The 23,852-nt window shown below is 38.0% G+C and overlaps 1 protein-coding gene across 1 annotated transcript in view; it reads right to left on the reverse strand.

The window, feature by feature from the left end:
- Positions 1 to 23,852, reverse strand: part of CCDC175 (coiled-coil domain containing 175) — a 62,913-nt gene that overhangs the window by 14,533 nt on the left and 24,528 nt on the right. Inside the window, exons 9-13 of the mRNA XM_061181482.1 lie at positions 15,950 to 16,086; positions 13,673 to 13,783; positions 12,762 to 12,833; positions 5,630 to 5,765; positions 4,939 to 5,070 (exon numbers count right to left, since the gene is read on the reverse strand). Coding sequence (XP_061037465.1) covers positions 4,939 to 5,070; positions 5,630 to 5,765; positions 12,762 to 12,833; positions 13,673 to 13,783; positions 15,950 to 16,086 — 588 coding nt within the window. The remainder of the gene's footprint in view (positions 1 to 4,938; positions 5,071 to 5,629; positions 5,766 to 12,761; positions 12,834 to 13,672; positions 13,784 to 15,949; positions 16,087 to 23,852) is intronic.

Consider the following 23,852-nt stretch of genomic DNA (forward strand, 5'->3'; position numbering starts at 1 on the left):
TCAAGTGGAATATAGTTGAATCTCTCTTAGAAAGTCAGGGTGGATTTAAAATAGTGACTAAGGCAAAGACAGCCAACTGACATTTACTATCCACTCTCCTGTCCTTCGATATCAGGACACTTTGAGTTTTAGCTGAGCATATGGCTGCCAACTAGAGTGATTTCTCAGCTTCCCTTGCAGGTGGATGTGACCAATGAGTTTGTGAGCGAAAGTGGGGTGTGTCATTTCTGGGTCCTGACCCTGCAACAGGAAGGGGTATGTGACCCCTGGGTCCTTCCTCATTCCCCTGGCTGGAAGAGGATGAGAATGGAAGCTGCCACTTGGACCCACAGATGTTAGTCTCATGCCGAGGGTGGCAGAGCTACCCTTCCAGCCCTCCACCCCTTCCCTTCAGCCTATACCAGGAAAGAGAAATCAACATCTCTCTTCTGTAATGACCATGTCAGAAGTATCTGAGTATCTGTCTTAAATAGATACTCAGACTCAAAGATTTAAACTGGCCATAATTGACCCAGTTTACTCTTAAAAACTTTTATTTTTATTTTTTATTTTTATCTAAGTTGCATACACACATAATTTAAAGGAAACCCTGAGGGCCAGCAGAGCAATGCCAGACATGCTTGCTTCCCCAGCGGGAGATGCCCTCACAACATAGCCTACCAGAGGCTAGTTTCCATGACGCCACCAAAGCGGTAACTTAGTGCAAGAGAAGGAGATCCACAGGGGTAGATGTGAAGGACTCCCTGGCCTAGAAGCCCCATGTTTAAATTGGAACCAACATCTCTTGGGCATACCTTCTAGGTCCATACAAGGGACATGCCCATTTAAAAGAGGCACCAAATCCAGGAAAGCCCAATGCTCTGGTTTCCCACTAGTTATTCTCCTGGTCAAGATGCAGCATACTAATAAAGGGTTGTTCTATATAAGCAATGTTGCCTGATTATACAACTGATAATCCACCTTTATCAGGCTACTAGGGGAAGAGCCAGAAAGTTACGCCAAGGTCAATTTCCCAGTAAAGGATAGAGGATTGTTAACCCTTTAGTTCACGTCTTGCTTATGTTCACTGCATTTTGGCATCTCTTTGATAGAGCACCTTGCTCGCACCCTAATTAATACAGTGATATGCTGTCCCATTCCAAATTACCATTAGAATCCTTATGAATAATACAGAAAGACAAAAACATACATAAAACACCGTAATATAAAAATATTACTAGGCAGAATCAGGAGTAAATTCTCCAGACTGCAGTATTAAGAAACCCATATCTATACTATATTCTGTAAAAAAGAATGGCCTGGGGGGATAAGGAGGCATGTGAATGCATTCATTCATTCCCCTTGCCTGCACAAGGCTGCGGCTGCCAGCACCACCCTGACAAGAAACCACGCTCTTGCTTTATGCTTGGAGTGAGGGTTTGGGTATCAGATGCTGCTGCAGCTCAGGCAAGGTGGTGTCTGCTGGCTCAGCTTCTTGGAGTTGGGTGACCTGTCAGGCCCACAGCTTCTTCAGATCATTCAAATCTTCCCTCAGCTTCCCTGAGTCCTGAGCCACGTGCATATGTAGCCCAGTGACGAAAGGCTCCGGCTTCTGCTGCAATTTCTGGGGGTTGAAGCCTTGGAAAGGAGAGAGGCCAATGCAGGTACCAGTCCAAGCTCATGAGTTCCGCTCATCCTGCGACTTCCAGTTTGACCTTGCTTTCTCCACTTCCTGCCCATCTTTCCTTCCCAACTGCCTACCCTGCTGCCTTTGGGCCCCGGCTCCAGATGTAAAGCTGAAAGACTCACTAGACTACATAACGAGCTCCCACAATGGCAGAAGGTCAAATCCTCTAATAAACCCCTTTCCTGGTAGCTCTGTTTCTCTGACTGAACCTTGCCAGATACAGGGCTGAAGGACCCAGCAGATCCAACCGTGATCAATGTGTCAGTGCTAGATCAGAGTGATGCAGAAGGCTTTGCAAGCTCTGATAGGAACATTGTAGCGGAGGCCCCTGGGTATCGGAGCCAAGTCTATAGAAGACTTAGTCACAGCACCGCCTAGAAGAAAACACCTCTCAAGATTTGGAAGTTTACATTCTGAACCAGTGACTAATATTCAGGGCTGTTTTCCTTGGGAATTTTGGGTCAGGGGCCCAAGTAGCAGTGGACCTTCTCACTATTAAACCTAATGATTTTGCTTTCCCTCCCTGTGAATTTGGGCTCTGTCAGTCCAGAGATCTTATTACTGGTGAGAAGAATGATTCTATCAAGGGTACAATAATGGTTCCATAATCCAAAATCTGAGGGTGTTTCCTCTCCATTTTGGGCTCCTCATGCCACTGAACTAAAGGCAGAAATGGGATTCCAATGTGCCCAGGGTTGTTGATGATGATTTTCAAGGGGAAAAGGGATTTCTAATAATGGCGCACAGGCTGCCATCTGTCCATGACTTTGTGTAAATGAGGCACAGGTGGACAGAGTCCTGCAGGGAGCACACAGCCTGGCAAGCAGACTGTCTGCAGAAATTTTCTCATCTGCAGTCTTATACTTCTAATTTACTTATTTTGCCTAATTTCATTGTATAAGCTTGAATGTAATGTTAAATGGTGTCCTTGTCTTATTCCTGACTCTAAGAGGATTGCCCTCATTCGTTTACCATGAAGTACGACTGGTAAACTCCGTCAGCTCTATTTCAAAAAACGTCTGAGATGCTGACTACTTCCAACCGCCTCCTCAGTTATCATTCTGGTTCAAGCTACTTGAACCACTTGGCGTATTGCTCTAGCTTGCTAATTGGTCTTTCTGCATCCACCAGTGCTTTCCTAAATTCTGCTCAACATAGCAGCTAGAGTGATCCTATTTAAATGAAAATCAGATTATTTCAGAATAAATAATCTTCACTCAGAACCTACTATTGGCTTCCCAGCCCATGCAGAGTGAAAGACAAAGTTCTCACAAGGTGTGGCAAGCCTGGGGATGCCCCTTTTAGATCTACCCTCAAGGAAGAATTCACTGTCTTGTGGCAAGGAGTGTGGTTAGCTGACAGCCTCCAGTGTGGTTGGCTCCTTCAGAGCGGCCTTGGCTATCTAGCCAAGACCATGCTCTTTGAGGGGTGGCCTCCAACTAACTGTGTGAGCAAAGAGATGGTACAAGGGTATAGCCCTTTCTGCCCAAGGTAGGCCTCTTCTAATGGACAATCCTTGCTCTGGAGTTCCCCAGAGAGTTTGCAGTTTACATAATGGCCCCTGCCCAGTCCTTTCATAGGCATTACACCCTAATAAACCTTTGCACTCCTAATTCCATGTCAGCATCTGCTTCTGGAAGATGAGTCCCTAGAACCTCCAGCACTCTCCCCCATCTCTGCTGCAGCCACACTGCCTCCTTGTCATTCCTCAAATAGGACAGTCCTGCCTCAGAACCTGCATGCTCAGCATGTCCTCTGCCTGCAGCCACCTTCTCCAGATATCTGCACATCACACGTCCTCATAGCCTTTGGGGCTGTACCCTTCTCTGATTCCCTGTTTAAAATGGCACACAGACCGCATTACATACACTCACCCTATCCCACTTCCCTGTTTTATTTTCTCTAGAGCATTTATCACCACTGAATATATTACATGTTCTACTGTTTATCTTGTTATTTTCAATCTCCCCCACCCCACTGGAATGTAAGCTTCATAAGGCTTCTGTTTCTTTCCCCCTTTTTAAAAATTTCTGTTTTTCAGCATCTAGAAAAATACTGGGTACCCACACATGCTACAACCAATGGAGAAATGCTTTCCGCCTTGCTTCTTCCTTCTGTTCCTTCTAATTTTGTATAGGTTTGTGCAATGCTTTCTTTCCCTGGTTTGTTCCCTGAGTTGTGCCAGTTCCCATTTCCCCTCTTCCTATTTCTGGCCATCCCCTTCTGACGTCTCTTCCCTGGGTTCCTATATTTCCATATTGCTAATCTTCCTTGGCACTTCTATGAAATTATTTTTTTCTGAATTCATGGAGGGATGTTGAGTCACAGTTTTCATCTGTTCCAGCACCATTTTTCTGAGCGTTCTTCATTTGCTGGAAAGTTTCATTGCCCCTTCACTGGTTTTTCTCATAGTATTTTTGTATGGAAGACATATCTGCTTCTTTTTTGCTATTTACATTAGAAAGAATTGGCTTTTTCTGGGACCAGTTATCTGCAGAGGGTTTCTGCAGGACGTGGCAGGGTGTGTGTGGTGGGAGGAAGAGTGGGCTTGGACCAGGGTAAGATCTAAACTTTGAAATGTAAGGACTCCCTACTCCCTTGCCTTCAAATAAAGCTTCTCTTTGGGGTAGTCAGGCCTTTTTTTCCCCTCTTCAAACTGAATCAAGTTCAGGAAGCCTTCTGCTACCATTTCTTTTCTCCTCAGCTACTCTTCCAATGGTGGTCTCCAAGAAACATGCCCTTGTCTATCAAGGTAACACCATCACCTTGAAAAGGTTTGTTTTCTGCTGTGTTTCCAGAGACCTAGCCACTCTGGGCCTCCTGGGTCCTTGCAGTGACTTTTCTCTCCACTTCCCCCATCATCCATGCTCTATTCTACCTCAGATCAGCCCTTGGCAGTTCCCAGGTCAGTGCCATGCCCTGTCTTTAAGGAGGACTTCTGAGATTGGCCTTCTTGGTCTCCCTCACCCTTCATTACTCTCTCCAGCCTCTCCTGTTCCGGCTCTGCATGGTTTTACCCAACACTCCACCTGTCTCCATGGATTTTGCCAGCACTTCCACAAAACTTGGAGTGTGTGATTTTTTTTTTTAACTGAAAACATATTTGTTGTTCTATTTCTTTTTTAGAAAAAGAAGAAAGATTCAGAATTTAATTGTAGTCTTGTTTATACTAGAAGATTTACTTTACCTCTAACTGATTAAAATAGCATGAAATACACCCTCCCCTGCATATCACCATCTAAAATTATTCTTAGACGTAAAATAAAATTTACCTCATACTTGCTCAACTCTCGAATTAACTTTTTTTCTTTGGCAACAAATTCCTCTTCCTCTTGTTTTAATTCTAATGTAAGTTGTTTAATCTGTGCCAAAAACTCATTGATTTCATTTTCTCTGAAACTGGTCTAATTAGGGGAAATAAATGAGGATTTATCATTTGTTTTGTAGCAGTCAGTATTAACATTTTCAAACAGCCATGTAAATTAATATTTCTGTGCATGAGACTTGGCTCTGATTTCAGGTTATATTATTTCTCAGTAACCACTGAGGGGGATCTTTTTTTCCCTCCGGAGATTAATTTCTTCACCAAACAATAGCTATAAATGACATGAGGAAATGGGGAATGGGAGTAGTAGGGGATGGAGGGTAGGCAGAGGATAAATATAGGAGCTAAATAAATGATGTTTAGTCTCCTTATTTTTAGATAGTTTCCCTAAACACTATCTTCAAGTTTCAGTTACATGCTTCAAAAGCATATTCCGGAGAGAATTGCTACTTTGCTAAATTCCTATAGTTAATACACAGCAATTGGCTACATTTCTCAAGAAAGTTACATAATTCACTCTAAACATGAAATCAGCAGAAAGCAAAATACCTTTTAATAAGGTAAGGTTTAATGAAATACTGAAGAATTACTGACATGCAATATAGGGAGTAAATACTAAGTTCCTTGAGTTCCTTTACCTCTTGTAATAATTCACTGCGTCTAAGTTCAGCATCCTGAATTTTATCTATAATTTCTTGTGTTTCAGCCCTTATTATGTTGGTCCAACGTGCATGTTTTTTTAGCAAACAAGCTATTTTCCACTGAGTTATAATACTAGAGATTAGAACAAAAAGAATTATCATCAAATTGACATCACAGTTTACTGAAAAGATGAAGGAATTCAAAACAAAACAAATCCTACTATGTTTATATAAAATTGTTTGTGCCATTGATGATGTAGACTAGACATGTTAGCTGAAAAAATAAGACAAAACATTAACTGCCTCAATGCCATCTCTGCAAGTTGCTTCACATTAAGTTGTGTCAGTACATCCAACAGGACAGTGGACAAACCACACTTTACCTAGAGCTTGCCTCCTCTAGGTAAAGGAGAGAAATGGGGAAGGCTCAGGGCTGTTTGAAAAAGAAGAGTCCCAGACAGAAATAGTAAAAGAATTACCTAAACTACTCAAAGTAAGAAATTTCAAGCTTCTAGGTTCTCAAATTTTTCTCTCCACTACAACATAAAAAAGCTATATAACTAGAGAAGAGTAAAAATGTGCAATTGGAGTCTTAAAAATAATATTATAATAATGACAACAATAATAAAATATAGCTATGTTTCTGCAAGTGCTTTCTAGGTGCCAGGCACTGAGCTACATACTGTACATTGATCATCTCATTTACCATTCACAGCAACCTTATGAGGCGGGTGCTACTATCATTCCTCACTTTATACGGATGGGAACGGAGAGATTATTAAATAACTTAGCCCTGGTCACAGAGCCAATAAGAGGCAGAGCAAACAAAGTAGTTCATCTGTAGAGCCTGTGTACTTAACCACTCTCCTCTGTCCCTGCACATCACCTTCCTTACTGGTACACATAGGAGCATGGATGAGCAAAGAGGCATTGCACATCTTGGCAATTTTACTCTTTGGTGACTTCACATGATTGGAATGAAAAACTTTGTTTCTGTTCAATGCCAAAAAAATCAAACTAACAAACACATCTAGATCCAAGAAAACTCACACAATTTCATTTGGGAAAATAATTTCCTTGGACTCTAGCAAGCAACAAGCACTCTGACATCCTTCCAACTTTGGGGCACTGTTAATTAAGATAACATATACTGAGATTGGTTCAAGATGGCAGAGTAGAAGGACATGCACTCACTCCCTCTTGTGAGAGCACCGGAATCACAATTAACTGCTAAACAATCATCAACAGGAAGACACTGGAACTCAACAAAAAAGATACCCCACATCAAAGACAAAGGAGAAGTCACAATGAGATGGTAGGAGGGGCGTAATCAAATAAAATCAAATCCCATAACCATTGGGTGGGTGACTCACAAACTGGAGAACAATTATACTACAGAAGTCCACCCACTAGAGTGAAGGTTCTGAGCCCCAAATCAGGCTTCCCAACCTGGGGATACGGCAATGGGAGGAGGCATTCCCAGAGAATCCGATTTTGAAAGCTAGCGGGATTTGATTGCAGGACTTCAAAAGGACTGGAGGAAACAGAGACTCCACTGTTGAAGGGCACACACAAAGAAGTGTGCACATCAGGACTCAGGGGAAAGGAGCAGTGACCCCATAGGAGACTGAACCAGACCCACCTGCTAGTGTTGGAGGGTCTCCTCCAGAGGTGGGGGGGGGGATTTGGCTCACTGCAGGGACAAGGACAATGGCAGCAGAAGTTCTAGGAAGTACTCCTTGGTGTGAGCCCTCCCAGAGTCCACCATTAGCCCAACCAAAGAGCCTGCAGGCTCACGTGCTGGGTTACCTCAGGCCAAACAACCAACAGGGAGGGAACTCAGCCCCACCCATCAGCAGACAAGGGGATTAAAGTTTTTCTGAGCTCTGCCCATCAGAGCAACAACCAGCTCTACCCACCACCAGTCCCTCCCATCAGGAAGTTTGCACAAGCCTCTTAGAAAGCCTCATCCACCAGACAGCAGAAACAAGAAGAACGACAATCCTGAAGCCTGTGGAACGAAAACCACATTCACAGAAAGACAGACAAAATGAAAAGGCAGAGGACTATGCACCAGATGAAGGAACAAGATAAAACCCCAGAAAAACAACTAAACAAAGTGGAGATAGGCAACCTTCCAGAAAAAGAATTCAGAATAATGATAGTGAAGATGATCCAGAACCTCGGAAAAAGAATGGAGGCAAAGATCGAGAAGATGCAAGAAATGTTTAACAAAGACTTAGAAGAATTAAACAACAAACACCTAGAAGAATTAAAGAACAAACAAACAGAGATGAACAATACAATAACTGACATGAAAAATACACTAAAAGGAATCAATAGCAGAATAACTGAGGCAGAAGAACAGATAAGTGACCTGGATGACAGAATGGTGGAATTCACTGCCACGGAACAGAATAGAGAAAAAAGAATGAAAAGAAATAAAGACAGCCTAAGAGACCTCTGGGACAACATTAAATGCAACATTCACATTATAGGGGTCCCAGAAAGAGAAGAGAGACAGAAAGGACCCGAGAAAATACTTGAAAAGATTATAGTCGAAAACCTCCCTAACGTGGGAAAGGAAATAGTCACCCAAGTCCAGGAAGCACAGAGTCCCAGGCAGGATAAACCCAAGGAGAAACACACTGAGACACATAGTAATCAAACTGACAGAAATTAAAGACAAAGAAAAACTATTAAAAGCAACAAGGGAAAAAGGACAAATAACATACAAGGGAAGTCCCATAAGGTTAACAGCTGATTTCTCAGCAGAAACTCTACAAGCCAGAAGGGAGTGGCATGATATACTTAAAGTGATGAAAGGGAAGAACCTACAACCAAGATTACTCTACCCGGCAAGGATATCATTCAGATTCAATGGAGAAATCAAAAGCTTTACAGAGCAGCAAAAGCTAAGAGAATTCAGCACCACCAATCCAGATCTACAACAAATGCTAAAGGAACTTCTCTAAGTGGGAGAAGAAAAAGACCTACAAAAACAAACCAAAAACAATTAAGAAAATGGTAATAGGAACATACATATCAATAATTACCTTAAATGTGAATGGATTAAATGTTCCAACCAAAAGACACAGGCTCGCTGAATAGATACAAAAACAAGACCCATATATATGCTGTCTACAAGAGGCCCACTTCAGACCTAGGGACACATAAAGACTGAAAGTGAGGAGATGGAAAAAGATATTCCATGCAAATGGAAATCAAAAGAAAGCTGGAGAAACAATACTCATATCAGATAAAATAGACTTTAAAATAAAGAATCTTACAAGAGACAAGGAAGGACACTACATAATGATCAAGGGATCAATCCAAGAAGAAAATATAACAATTATAAATAAATATGCACCAACATAGAAGCATCTCAATACATAAGGCAAATGCTAACAGCTATAAAAGAGGAAATTGACAATAACACAGTAATAGTGGGGGACTTTAACACCTCACTTACACCAATGGACAGATCATCCAGACAGAAAATTAATAAGGAAACACAAGCTTTAAATGATACAATAGACCAGAGAGATTTCATTGATATTTATAGGACATTCCATCCAAAAACAGCAGATTACACTTTCTTCTCAAGTGCACACAGAACATTCTCCAGGATAGATCACACCTTGGGTCACAAATCAAGCCTCAGTAAATTTAATAAAACTGAAATCATATCAAGCATCTTTTCTGACCACAATGCTATGAGATTAAAAATCAATTACAGGGAAAAAAACATAAAAAACACAAACACATGGAGGCTAAACAATACGTTACTAAATAACCAAGAGATCACTGAAGAAATCAAAGAGGAAATCAAAAAATACCTAGAGATAAATGACAACGAAAACACGATGATCCAAAACCTATGGGATGCAGCAAAAGCAGTTGTAAGAGGGAAGTTTATAGCAATACAATCCTACCTCAAGAAACAAGAAACATCTCAAATAAACAAACTAACCGTACACCTAAAGGAACTAGAGAATGCAAAACAAACAAAACCCAAAGTTAGTAGAAGGAAAGAAATCATAAAGATCAGAGCAGAAATAAATGACATAGAAACAAAGAAAACAATAGCACAGATCAATAAAACTAAAAGCTGGTTCTGTGAGAAGATAAACAAAATTGATAAACCTTTAGCCAGACTCATCAAGAAAAAGAAGGAGAGGACTCAAATCAATAAAATTAGAAATGAAAAAGGAGAAGTTACAGTGGACATCGCAGAAATACAAAGCATCCTAAGAGACTACTACAAGCAGCTCTATGCCAATAAAATGGACGACCTGGAAGAAATTCTTAGAAAGGTATAACCTTCCAAGACTGAACCAGGAAGAAATAGAAAATATGAACAGACCAAGTAATGAAATTGAAACTGTGATTTAAAATCTTCCAACAAACAAAAGCCCAGGACCAGATGGCTTCACAGGTGAATTCTATAAAGCATTTAGAGAAGAGCTAACACCCATCCTTCTCAAACTCTTCCAAAAAACTGCAGAGGAAGGAACACTCCCAAACTCATTCTACAAGGCCACTATCACCCTGATACCAAAACCAGACAAAGATACTACAAAAAAAGAAAATTACAGACCAATATCACTGATGAATATAGATGCAAAGATCCTCAACAAAATACTAGCAAACAGAATCCAACAACACATTAAAAGGATCATACACCATGATCAAGTGGGAATTATCCCAGGGATGCAAGGATTCTTCAATATATGCAAATCAATCAATGTGATACACCATATTAGCAAATTGAAGAATAAAAACCATAGGATCATCTCAATAGATGCAGAAAAAGCTTTTGACAAAATTCATCACCCATTTATGATAAGAACTCCCCAGAAAGTGGGCATAGAGGGAACCTACCTCAACATAATATAGGCCATATACAACAAACCCACAGCAAACATCATTCTTAATGGTGAAAAACTGAAAGCATTTCCTCTAAGATCAGGGACAAGACAAGGATGTCCCTCTCGTCACTATTATTCAACATAGTTTTGGAAGTCCTAGCCATGGTAATCAGAGAAGAAAAAGAAATCAAAGGAATACAAATTGGAAAAGAAGAAGTAAAACTGTCACTGTTTGCAGATGACATGGTACTATACATAGAGAATCCTAAAGATGCCACGAGAAAACTACTAGAGCTAATCAATGAATTTGGTAAAGTTGCAGGACACAGAATTAATGCACATAAATCTCTTGCATTCCTATATGCTAACAACAAAGTATCAGAAAGAGAAAGTAAGGAAACAATACCATTCACCATTGCAACAAAAAGAATAAAATACTTAGGAATGAACCTACCTAAGGAGGTAAAATACCTGTACTCAGAAAACTATAAGATACTGAGGAAAGAAATCAAAGATGACACAAACAGAAGGAGAGATACACCGTGTTCTTGGATTGGAAGAATCAATATTGTGAAAATGACTATACTACCCAAAGCAATCTAAAGATTCAATGCAATCCCTATCAAATTAGCAATGGCATTTTTTTACAGAACTAGAACAAAAAATCTTAAAATTTGTATGGCAACACAAAAGACCCTGAATAGCCAAAGTGATCTTGAGGGAAAAAAACAGAGCTGGAGGAACCAGACTCCCTGTCTTCAGACTATACTACAAAGCTACAGTAATCAAGACAATATTGTACTGGCACAAAAACAGAAATACAGATCAATGGAACAGGATAGAAAACCCAGAGATAAACCCAAATACCTCGTCAACTAATCTATGACAAAGAAGGCAAGGATATACAATGGAGAAAAGACAGTCTCTTCAATAAGTGGTGCTGGGAAAACTGGACAGCTACATGTGAAAGAATGAAATTATAACACTCCCTAACACCATACACAATAATAAACTCAAAATGGCTTAAAGACCTAAATGGAAGACCGGACACTATAAAACTCTTAGAGGAAAACACAGGAAGAACACTCTTTGACATAAATCACAGCAAGATCTTTTTTGATCCACCTCCTAGAGTAATGGAAATAAAAACAAAAATAAACAAATGGGACCTAATGAAACTTCAAAGCTTTTGCACAGCAAAGGAAACTATAAACAAGACAAAAGGACAACTCTCAGAATGGGAGAAAATATTTGCAAATGAATCAATGGACAAAAGATTAATCTCCAAACTATATAAACAGCTCATGCAGCTCAATATTAAAGAAACACACAACCCAAACCAAAAATGGGCAGAAGACCTAAATAGACATTTCTCCAGAGAAGACATACAGATGGCCAAGAAGCACATGAAAAGCTGCTCAACATCACTAATTATTAGAGAAATGTAAATCAAAACTACAATGAGGTATCACCTCACACCAGTTAGAATGGGCATCATCAGACAATCTACAAACAATAAATGCTGGAGAGGGTGTGGAGAAAAGGGAACCCTCTTGGTCTGTTGGTGGGAATGTAAATTGATACAGCCACTATGGAGAATAGTATGCAAGTTCCTTAAAAAACTGAAAATAGAATTACCATATGACCCAGCAATCCCACTACTGGGCATACACTGACAGAAAACCATAATTTAAAAAGACACATGCACCCCAATGTTCATTGCAGCACTATTTACAATAGCCAGGTCATGGAAGCAACCTAAATGCCCATCGACAGACGAATGGATAAAGAAGATGTGGTACATATATACAATGGACAGACAAATGGATAAAGAAGATGTGGTACATGTATACAATGGAATATTACTCAGCCATAAAAAGGAATGAAACTGGGTCATTTGTAGAGATGTGGATGGACCTAGAGACTGTCATACAGAGTGAAGTAAGTCAGAAAGAGAAAAACAAATATTGAATATTAACATATATATGTGAAATCTAGAAAAATGGTACAGATGAACTGGTTTGCAAGGCAGAAATAGAGACACAAATGTAAAGAACAAACGTATGGACACCAAGGGGGGAAAGCTGAGGGGGCGTGGGGGGGGGTGAATTGGGAGATTGGGATTGAAATGCATACACTAATATGTATAAAATAGATAACTAATAAGAACCTGCTGTATAAAAAATAAATAAATAAAATCAAATTTTAAAAAGATAACATATACTACTTATAATATAAATGAGGTTTTTTTTTTTTACCATCTCTGATTTTTTCTTTCCAGGTTATCGTTCAGGACTTTTATTTGTTTCTGATATACTTCCTTTGTTGCTCTAAAAACAGGAAAAATATATTGGATTTCGCATTTGTGGGAGCTGTTAAAATGTATAGTAGACTTTATGTATAATTCACACGCACAATAAGGCTACCATCTAATTGGGAGACAAAACAAACCTTGTGAAACAACTAAAGATTTTAGTGGCAGACTAATGGAAAGACAATTACAATTTTTGCAAGTGCAAACTGATTTTGCAAGTATTGAAGCCAAGGATAGGGAAGAACGGATTTTGGCGAGGCAGTTGAGGAAAGGTTATTAGAGGATAATGTTTAATAGAGGGAGGAACATGGATTGCCAGAATGGAGGTGCAATCTCACCAAGGAAAGGACATCATCATCTGCAAAAAAACAGAGGAAAGGAGCAGCAAGTCAGGACTCTTGTGACTAAGGCAAACTTGCTGCATACAGAGGACATGAAGGGAAATAACACTGTGACATAGGAAGGGTTAAGGTCAACAAATTGGTGAGGAACTCTGGGTTCTAGACTGAGTTCTGATTTGCTGCCATGTATAATTTAGAAAGCCAATAAAGATTCTTGAATTAGGGGTAATTGGTAATTAAGGATGGAAGATGTGCTTGTGAATCTGGGATGGAGGGGAATGTGAAGGCTGTAACAGAAGTATTAGATGCAGCTTATGTAAAACTCAGTGCCTGTCTATCCTTTCAGTCAAAGATTCGATGATCATGACTTTTCTGGACTGTAAAAGAGAGAGAGTCAATTATGAACCTCCTTTTCTATAGTATATTAGAAACTGGCATAGATTTGTTGTTACCATTTATTAAAAAATAAATGTAGAGGAATGAAGATTAAAATTTTCAAAGGCAACAAACATACCGATGAAGCTCATTGAGTGTGATAAGTCCTTCTTCCATATTTTTGATGTCTACTTTTCTTTTTGATAGGAAGTTTTCTTTCTGAGCTATAAATGCCAGTTGTTTCTGATTTCTACCATGAAAAAAGAGTAATCATATACTTAAGGTTGAAATAATCATTTTTAACTCCTTAGCGTAAGAAAATATGCAACCACAAACAAGAATTTAAAAAGTAGTTTGGAAAGTTCAGTTCATGAACTGTTTATCAAATAAATTAGTAAAAATAGAAACAAAGTCTTTTTGCTAGTGGTGGCTAAATATAAATTTATGAAAATCTCTAAGCTATGAAAGGAACATTAACTGCAATAGTAACCATAAAACCACAAGAACAATTCTATAGTACTTTATCCTGCTGAGTGGGTGTGTCTCTTTTAATGAATTTATCAGTTCTGTTATTTTGTAAAAGGTGAAGGAATCAATCAGACCGACTTTGGATAGTGGTTTACCTCTTCCTAGTAGTGTGACCTTGAAAAGAGACTTTACCTGTGGATGAACCTCAGTTTCCCCATCCATAAAGTGGGGATCATAATACCTATCTCACTGGTTTTAAGGATTAACCAAGATGTAAATTGCCAAAGCCAGTGAGTGGCACCCATGAGGCATTTTGTAAAGAGTGGTTATTTTTCATCTCTAACTTACAGAGAGAATAATGGGAAGTTTACAATTTTGTTCAAATTTCTAGACATTGATAGGAATGTGCCTGTAACAGGAAGTACTTTATCTAAGTGTCTCACTTTCTTCAAAACTGCTATGGAATGAATTGTGTCCCCCCACAAATTCATATGTTGAAGCCCTAGGCCCCAGTGAGACAGTATTTGAAGATGGGGCCTTTGGGAGGTGATTAGATTTATATGAGGGCATGAGGATGGAGTCCTCATGGTGAGATTAGTGCCCTCATAAGCAGAGACACCAGACAGCTCTCTCTCTCTCTCTCTTTCCCCTCTGTGAGGACACAGCAAGAAGGTGGTTGGCCATCTGCAAGTCAGGAAGAGAGCTCTCACCAGAACCTGACCAGGCTGGCACCCTGATCTCAGATGTCCAGCCTCCAGAACTATGAGAAATCAATTTCTGTTGTTTAAATCTCCCGGTCTATGGTAATTTGTTATGGTAGCCCAAGCTGAAGAAGACAAAAACCAACAACAGTAGTAAATGTTTTATTGTTACAATTATTTGTCATCAGCACATTTTGTGACTCGAACTGATAACTTAGTATGGATCTGAGGAAAGTTTTTGCCTGAAGAATACTATTAGTAGGCTATTCAATTGGATGAGACAAAATGATTGCAATAACTCTCTGCATCCTAAATGCTACAACAGTGACCATAAATTCAGCTTCACATAAGTGGGCCTGGACACCATAATTACACTTCCATGTGATTTAACTTTGAGTGTAGTAATGTATTACTACTTATATAACTCATACTTGCAAGATGTTATTCTGTAATACTCATTAGGAAAACACTGGTGAAAGCCTACTACCTGCTAAGCAATGGACAAGATCCTGAAGATACAGTGCTGAGTAAGACAGAGCAACTGCTCTGATCTGTTCATAGTTCAGTGGGACAAAGGGATTTGTACCCAGTTGACAACAATGCAGTGACTGACAAAAAGGAATGACCTCAGAGGGATGTTCCAGAAGGATCATTGTGGTGAGAGGGAGGTGGATAAGTTAGGGGTGGTAAAACAGAAAGTGGGAAGAATTTATGAGAGGCAAGCCAAACCAAAGAAGCTAAAAGGGGTGAAAAGAGTGGAGTTGGAGAGGAGGATAGGATATATTTGAGAAATATTTGGGAGGTGGAATTTACAAGCCTTGGTGCTTGAATGGAGTCCTAGTAAAAGATAGGGGTTTCCTTGAATAATTTCCCAGTCTCTGGGTTAGGGGATTGTGTCAATGACAAAACCTTTTTCTGAGAAAGGAAATGTAGGTGCAAAGCCAGTTTCTGATGAAGGTAGATCTCATAGTTTCTCTAGGCAGTCTCATGGGGTAAAAGCATGATTATTCTTTCAAGAATCTGATTTAGAAGTAAAAATAATAGATTTGGAGTTTATGGATTTGATCTGACCCATATGAGGAAAGCATTATTCAGTATATATAGAGGCACATTAGGAGTGTATTTACAATTGGGTAAAGAACATTTCATTGTTATCAATAGATTTTAAACTAGGATAAGCTTAAGTGGAGAAGCAACCCATAACTAAAGCATGTTGAGTCATGTATGGATTATGGATAGAAACATACTCAGAATAAATTTTCTGTTTCTGCATAAAAACTTTATCCTCCTCATTTAAGACAATCTTATATTGTCTCGTAACAGTATGCAGTTTCTCTTGTAGATCTTTGTTCTTGAAATGACATTTGTGTAGATTTTCAGCCATCTAGAAAAAAAAGGAATTGAAGTAGAGGATTTGTTTCACGGCTCTTTTGGTGGGCAACTCTCTAGAGCCCTGGGTATATTACTTAACATACAATGACTATGCCTTAAATGTTGAGTGATCTAATTCTATATCAAATATGTAATTGTACATTTTGGGGCCTCTTCTATAAATTATGACAAATGTGTAGAAAGGTAGTAAACACTGATGCCATAAAGTAAAGTAATAAACCATAGTAAAGTAGTAAACCATAAAGTAATAATTGATATTGAAATAAGAGTTGGGATTAATAAACTGGGATCATTCAACAAGATCTGTATGTCCTTTTCCCAGAAGAAAAACTACACCAGGGAAAAGAAAATGTAACATCCATAGGAACTCTTGTTCAAAACCTCTTTGACTGGATATCATGCTTAACTTTTGTTAAATATTTCTATTCAAGGGCAAAAGATAGTACCCATTAGTGTTCTGAATGAGGTAAGAACTTTGTGCTTGGATGTCTCTACTGAATTGCTTCAAATGAGGTAAGAAAGGTAGGTTAGGTAGGAATGGTGGGCTAAGGATCACTAAAATAGATGGATGAAAAGAGTTCTTAAAAGTGTTGCAGAGGGGCTTCCCTGGTGGCGCAGTGGTTAAGAATCCGCCTGCCAATGCAGGGGACATGGGTTTGAGCCCTGGTCCGGGAAGATCCCACACGCCACAGAGCAACCAAGCCCTTGTGCCACAACTACTGAGCCTGCACTCTAGAGCCTGCGAGCCACAACTACTGAGCCCACCTGCCACAACTACTGAAGCCCATGCACCTAGAGCCCGTGCTCCGCAACAAGAGAAGCCACTGCAATGAGAAGCCCGCACACCACAACGAAGAGTAGCCTCTGCTTGCCACAACTAGAGAAAGCCCGCGCATAGCAACAAAGACCCAACAAGCCAAAAATAAATAAATAAAACAAATAAATTTATAAAAAAAAAAAAAGTGTTGCAGAACTAACAAGATAATGAGGAATTAGTAAGCCTAATTCTACAAGAAAGCAAGAATCCAGACTGGTAAACCTAGCACTGAAAATTACTTTTACTCTGAGGATATTTACTGATATAGAAGAAGCCACTTGGAATCTGAGATTTGGTTCTCTTACATGACAAGGGGGACAAAAGTCAACACTTAGAGCTCATTCAGGTGTTACTCCTGATAAACCTCCTGCCACATTAGTCTGGGATTCCAAAGAGCTTCACCCTCTGAAGAAGAGTGAATTAGAAGCTAACAAGCCATGGTCCAGCCTGACTTAGATCACCAGGGAACCTAAAAGTGGATTAAGGAGGTTTGGGACTGTTAACATCCCAGGTATCTGACAGAAGTGAATGAAATCTGTTCCTGAGAAATACACTGTCATCCTAGACCTCAAATTGTTTCTACAAACACCTTTTTTGAAGTACAATGTCCAGTGTACAGTTTTCCAACAGAAGGAAACAAGACAGCATGAACAAAAATTGGCAGAAACAATAGATGACAGAACCAGTCCTACAAAAATAGCAGGTACTGGAAATAGACACTGAAATATAAAAATACTGTATTTATTATGATCAAAAAATACTAGACATGCTTGAAAAATATGGCAAGGAATTGGAAACAATAAAGAGCAACAAAGCAGATTTTGAAAATTACCAGTTGAAAAATACAATAACCAAAATTAAGAATTGAAATAAGACCATTCTGCTCAGAACACAGCAGGGGTAGACAAAAAGTAGAAAATAGAGAAGAGCGAGTAAGATACAGACAGGATATTTTATCAGTACACATAATTGTGTTCATATAATTGGAGTCTCAGAAAAAGAGGAAAAAGCATGGGACAAAAGAAATATGTGAACAGATAATGGCTAAGAATTTTGCAGAACTTACAAAATACAGCAACTCACAGATTTAAGGTGCCCAATAAATCTCAAGCTGGATAAATAAAAAGAAAAACTTGGACATATCATAGTGAAATTGAATAACTAGGTCAAAGGGAACAAAAAAGACCTAAGATAAATGAAAGACATGCTGTGTTCATGGATTGGAAACTTCAATATTATTAAAACACAAAATCTTCCCCAAATTGATCTATAGATTTAATTCAACCCCAATCAAAATCCAAACAGGCTTTTGGGCAGGACTTGACAGACTGAAATTCAAAGGGCCAAGAATAACGGAAGCAATCTTGTAGAAGAACAACGTTGAAGGATTTTTACTACTAACTATAAAAGCTTATTTTAAAGCCACTAATTAAGAGTGTATGGTTTTAATGTGAGAAGAGATTAAGTTCAAATGAATAAAATAGATGCTACAGATTCACACACATATTTATGATATATTTATGATCCACAGTTGATTTATGACAAAAGTGCCACTGAAATATAATGGAGGAAAGTACTATCTTTTCATTTAACAGTGCTAGTTAATTGGACAATCTTATGTGAAAGTATGAATCTGGACTACCATTTCACAGAACACACACACACACACACACACACACACACACACACACACACACACATTCTAGACGGCTTGCAGTCCTTAACGTGAAAAAGCAAACACTAAAGCTTCTACAAGATCATGTAGGAGAATATCCTCAAGACATAGGACACAAAAAGCATAAGCAAAAAAGGAAAAGATTGATAAACTATACTTCATTAAAATTAATAAACTACATTTATCAAAAGATAGATATGTACATGAAGACTGTACACTTACAGTATATATTCTGTTCTGTATATGTGTAATATTTCATAATAAAAGTTAAAGTTAGAATAGAATTTTGTGTCATTGTTGAACTTGCCTCCTATAACTCATGAGAATTAAGATTGGATGTCAGGAAGGGTTCAGTTTTTATCCAACACTTATTTGTGGTCTTTTCGACAATAGCCATTCTGACAGGTGTGAGGTGATATCTCATTGTGGTTTTGATTTGCATTTCCCTGATAATTGGTGATGTTGAGCATCTTTTCATGTGCTTGTTTGCCATCTGTATGTCTTTGGAAATACGTGTATTCAGATCCTCTGCCCATTGTTTAATCAGGTTGTTTTTTAGATGTTGAGTTGTACGAGTTCTTTGCATATTTTGAATATTAACCCCATGTCAGATATATTGTTTGCCAATATCTTCTACCATTCAGTAGGCCGTCTTTTCGTTTTGTTAATAGTTTTCTTTGTTGTGCAAAAGCCTTTTAGTTTGATGCAGTCCCATTTGTTTATTTTTGCTTTTGTTTCTACTGCCTGAGGAGACATACCCAATAAAAATCACTAAGACTGTTGTCAAAGAGTGTACTGCCTATGTTTTCTTCTACGAGTTTTACGATTTCAGGTTTCACATCTAAGTCTTTAACCCATTTTGAGTTGATTTTTGTATATGATGTGAGGAAGTAGTCCAATTTGATTCTTTTGCATGTAGCTATCCAGTTTTCCCAACATTATTTATTAGAAAGGCTATCTTTTCCCCATTGTATATTCTTGCCTTCTTTGTCATAGATTAATAAACTATATATGCAGGTTTAGTTCTGTGCTCTCTATTCTGTTCCATGATCTATGTGTCTGTTTCTGTGCCAGTACCATACCATTTTGATTACTGTAGCTTTGTAGTATAGTTTGAAATCAGAACGTGTAATACCTCCATCTTTGTTCTTCTTCCTCAAGATTGTTTTGGCTATTCAGGGTCTTTTGTGTTTCCATAAAAATTTTAGAATTATTTGTTCCAATTTTGTGAACAATATCACTGGAATTTTAATAGGGATTGGATTGAATCTGTAGATTGTCTTGGGGAGTATGGTTATTTTAACAATTTTAATTCTCCCAATGGTAAAGTATATATCTTTCCATTTGTTTGTGTCATATTCAATTTTTTCATTAATGTCTTATAGTTTTCCAAGTACAGGTCTTTCTTTTACCTCCTTAGTTAGATTTATTCTTAGATATTTTATTCTTTTGAATCAATTATAAATGGAATTGCTTCCTTAATTTCTCTTTCTGATAGTTTGTCATTAGTGTATAGAAATGCAACAGATTTCTGTATATTAATTTTGTATCCTGCAACTTTACTGAATTCACTGATGAGCTCTAGTGGTTTTTTTTTGGTGGTGGCTTTGGGATTTTCTATGTATAGTATCATGTCATCTGCAAACATTGACAGTTTTACTTCTTCCTTTTCCACTTGGATTCTTTTTCTTGTCTGAAAAAGACTGTGGCTAGGATTTCTAATACTATGTTGAATAAAAGGGGTGACAGTGGGCAGCCTTATCCTGTTCTTGATTGTAGAAGAAATACCTTCAACTTTTGACCTTTGAGTATGATTTTAGCTATGAGCTTGTTGTATATGGCCTTTATTATGTTGAGGTTTGTTCCCTCTACACCCACTTTATTGAGTTTTTTCTTATAAATGGGTGCTGAATTTTGTCAAAAGCTTTTTCTGACCTATCGAAATAATCATATGATTTTTAAAAATTTTTATTTATTTATTTATTGTTTTATTTATTTTGGGCTGCATTGGGTCTTTGTTGCTGTGCGTGGGCTTTCTCTAGTTGCGGCGAGCAGGAGCTACTCTTCATTGCAGTGCATAGGCTTCTCATTGCACTGGCTTCTCTTGTTGTGGAGCACAGGCTCTAGGCGCTCAGGCTTCAGTAGTTGTGGCACATGGGCTCAGTAGTTGTGGCTCGCAGGCACTAGAGCACAGGCTCAGTAGTTGTGGTGCATGGGCTTAGTTGCTCCGTGGCATGTGGGATTTTCACAGACCAGGCCTCGAACCCATGTCGCCTGCATTGGCAGGCGGATTCTTAACCACTGCACCACCTGGGAAGTCCCAATCATATGATTTTTATTTTCAATTTATTAATGTGGTATATCACATTGATTGATTTGCAGATACTGAACTATCCTTGCATCCCTGGGATAAATCTCGTTTGAGCATAATGCATGATCCTGTTAATGTATTATTGAATTCAGTGTGCTAATATTTGTTGAGGATTTTTGCAACTATGCTCATCAGTAATTTTGGTCTGTACTTTTCTCTTTTTTTTGTGGTGTCTTTGTCCGGTTTTGGTATCAGGGTGATGCTGGACTCATAAAACGGGTTCTTAAATTTTGGGGGGAGAGTTTAAGAAGGATAGGCATTAACTCTTCTTTAAATGTTTGGTAGAATTTACCTGTGAACCTGTCCAATCCTGGACTTTTTTCATTGAAAGTTTTTTTTTTTTTTTCTGATTCATTTTCATTACTGGTAATTGGTCTGTTCATATTTTCTATTTCTTCCTGATTCAGACTTGGGAAATTGTACATTTCTAGGAATTTATTCACTTCTTCTAGGTTTTCCATTTTATTGACATATTGTTTGTAGTAATCTCTTATGATCCTTTGTATTCCTGTGGTGTAGGTTGGAACTTCTCTTCACTTCTGATTTTATTGATTTGGGCTCTCTCTCTTTTTTTCTTGATTAGTCTAACTAAAAGTTTATCAATTTTGCTTATCTTTTCAAAGAACCATCTCTTAGTTTCATTGATCTTTTCTACTGTTTTATTTTTAAGTCTCTATTTCATTTATTTCTGCTCTGGTCCTTATTATTTTTTTCCTCTTTGTTTTGTTTGTTCTTATTTTTCTAGTTCCTTTAGATATAAGGTTAGGTTGTTTGTTTGAGATCTTCCTTCTTTCTGAAGTAGGCCTGTATCACTATAAACTTCCCTCTTAGAACTGTTTTTGCTGTGTCCCATAGATTTTGAATCATTGTGTTTCCATTTTCATTTGTCTCCAGGTATTTTTTAATTTCCTCTCTGATTTCTTCAGTGACCCATTGGTTGTTTAGTAGTATATTGTTTAGCTTCCATGTGTTTGTGTTTTTTGCAGGGTTTGGTTTTGGTTTTGGTTTTGGTAGTTGATTTCTAGTCTTATACACTGTGGTCAGAAAAGATGCTTGATATGATTTCAATTTCTTAAACTTGTAGACTCTTTTTTGTGTCCTAGCATATGATCTATCTTAGAGAATGTTCCATGTGCACTTGAAAAGAATGTGTATTCTGCTGCTTTCGGAAGGAATGCTCTCTCTATATATATCTGTTGATTCCATTGGTCTAATGTGTCACTTAAAGCCATTGTTTCCTTATTGATATTCTGTCTGGATGATCTGTCCATTGATGTAAGTGAGGTGTTAAAATCCCCTACTATTATTACGTTACTGTCAATTTCACCCTTTATGTTTGTTAATATTTGCTTTATGTATTTAGGTGCTTCTATGTTGGGTGCATATATGTTTACAATTGTTATTTCTTGTTGGATTGATCCATTTATCAGTCTATAATATCCTTCTTTGTCTCTCGTTACAGTCGTTGCTCTAAAGTCTATTTGTCTGATATAAGTATTGCTACCCCAGCTTTCTTTTTGTTTCCATTTGCACTGAACACCTGTTTCATGCCCTCACTTTCAGTCTGTGTGTGTCTTAGATCTGAAGCTAGTCTCTTGTAGACAGCATATATAGAGATCTTTTTTTTTTTTTTTAATCTGTCAGCCCCTCTATGTCTTTTGATTGGAGTATTTAGTCCATTTACATTTAAAGCAATTATTAATAGATATGTAGTTATTAACATTTTGTTGGCTGTTTTCTGGTTGTTTTGGTAGTTCTTTTTTGTTCATTTCTTCTTTTATTCTCTTCCTTTGTGATTTGATTACTATCTCTACTGTTATGTTTGGATTCATTTCTCTCTTATTTGTGTGCATCTATTATAAATTTTTGGTCTGTGGTTACCATGAAGTATATATATAACAACTTTTATGTATATGTGATTAAGTTGATGATCTTAAGTTTGAACACATTCTAACAACCCTGCATTTTTACGCACCCCCACCACATTGAATGTTTTTGACATCATATTGTCCATCTTTTTGTTTTTTGTATCCCTTAACTACTTATTGTGGATATAGATGATTTTACTACTTTTGTCTTTTGACATTCCCACTAGCTTTTATAAGTGGTTGACCTTTACGCTATGTTTGCCTTTACCAATGAGATTTTTCCTTTCATAATTTTCATATTTCTAGTTGTGGTCTTTTCTTTTCCATTTAGAGAAGTCCCTTTAATGTCTCTGGTAAAGTAGGTTTAGTGCTACTGAACTCTTTTAGCTTTTGCTTGTCTGTAAAACTCTTTATCTCTCATTGAAATCTGAATGATAGCCTTGCCAGGTAGAGTATTGGTTGTAGGTTTTTTTCTTTTCATCACTTTAAATATATCATGCCACTTTTTTCTGACCTAAAAAGTTTCTGCTAAAAAGTCAGCTGATAGTTTTATTGGAGTTCCCTTGTACACAGCCAGTCATCTTTCCTTTGCTGCTTTTAAGATTCTTTAATTTTTGCCATTTTAATTACTATGTGTCTTGGTGTGGTCCTCTTTGGGTTCATCTTGTTTGGGAATCTTTATGCTTCTTGGACTTAGATATCTGTTTTCTTTCTCAGGTTAGGGAATTTTTCAGCTACTATTTCTTCAATTATGTTCTCTGCCCCTTTCTCTCTCTCTCTTCTTTCTGGGACCCCTATAATGTGACTATTAATACACTGATGTTGTCCCAGAGGTCTCTTAAACTATCCTCATTTTTAAAAAATTCTTTTTTCTTTTTTTCTGCTCAGCTTAGGTGATTTTCACTATTCTCTTCCAGTTTTCTGATCAAATCTTTAAATCAATTACTGTGAATGATCATGATTATTATTAGTTAATGAAAATGCTAGTTATGGAAAATTTCACATATACTTAAAAATGTTAACTAAA

This window comes from Eubalaena glacialis, chromosome 2 (assembly GCF_028564815.1).
Source record: "Eubalaena glacialis isolate mEubGla1 chromosome 2, mEubGla1.1.hap2.+ XY, whole genome shotgun sequence".
Taxonomy (NCBI): Eukaryota; Metazoa; Chordata; class Mammalia; order Artiodactyla; family Balaenidae; genus Eubalaena; species Eubalaena glacialis.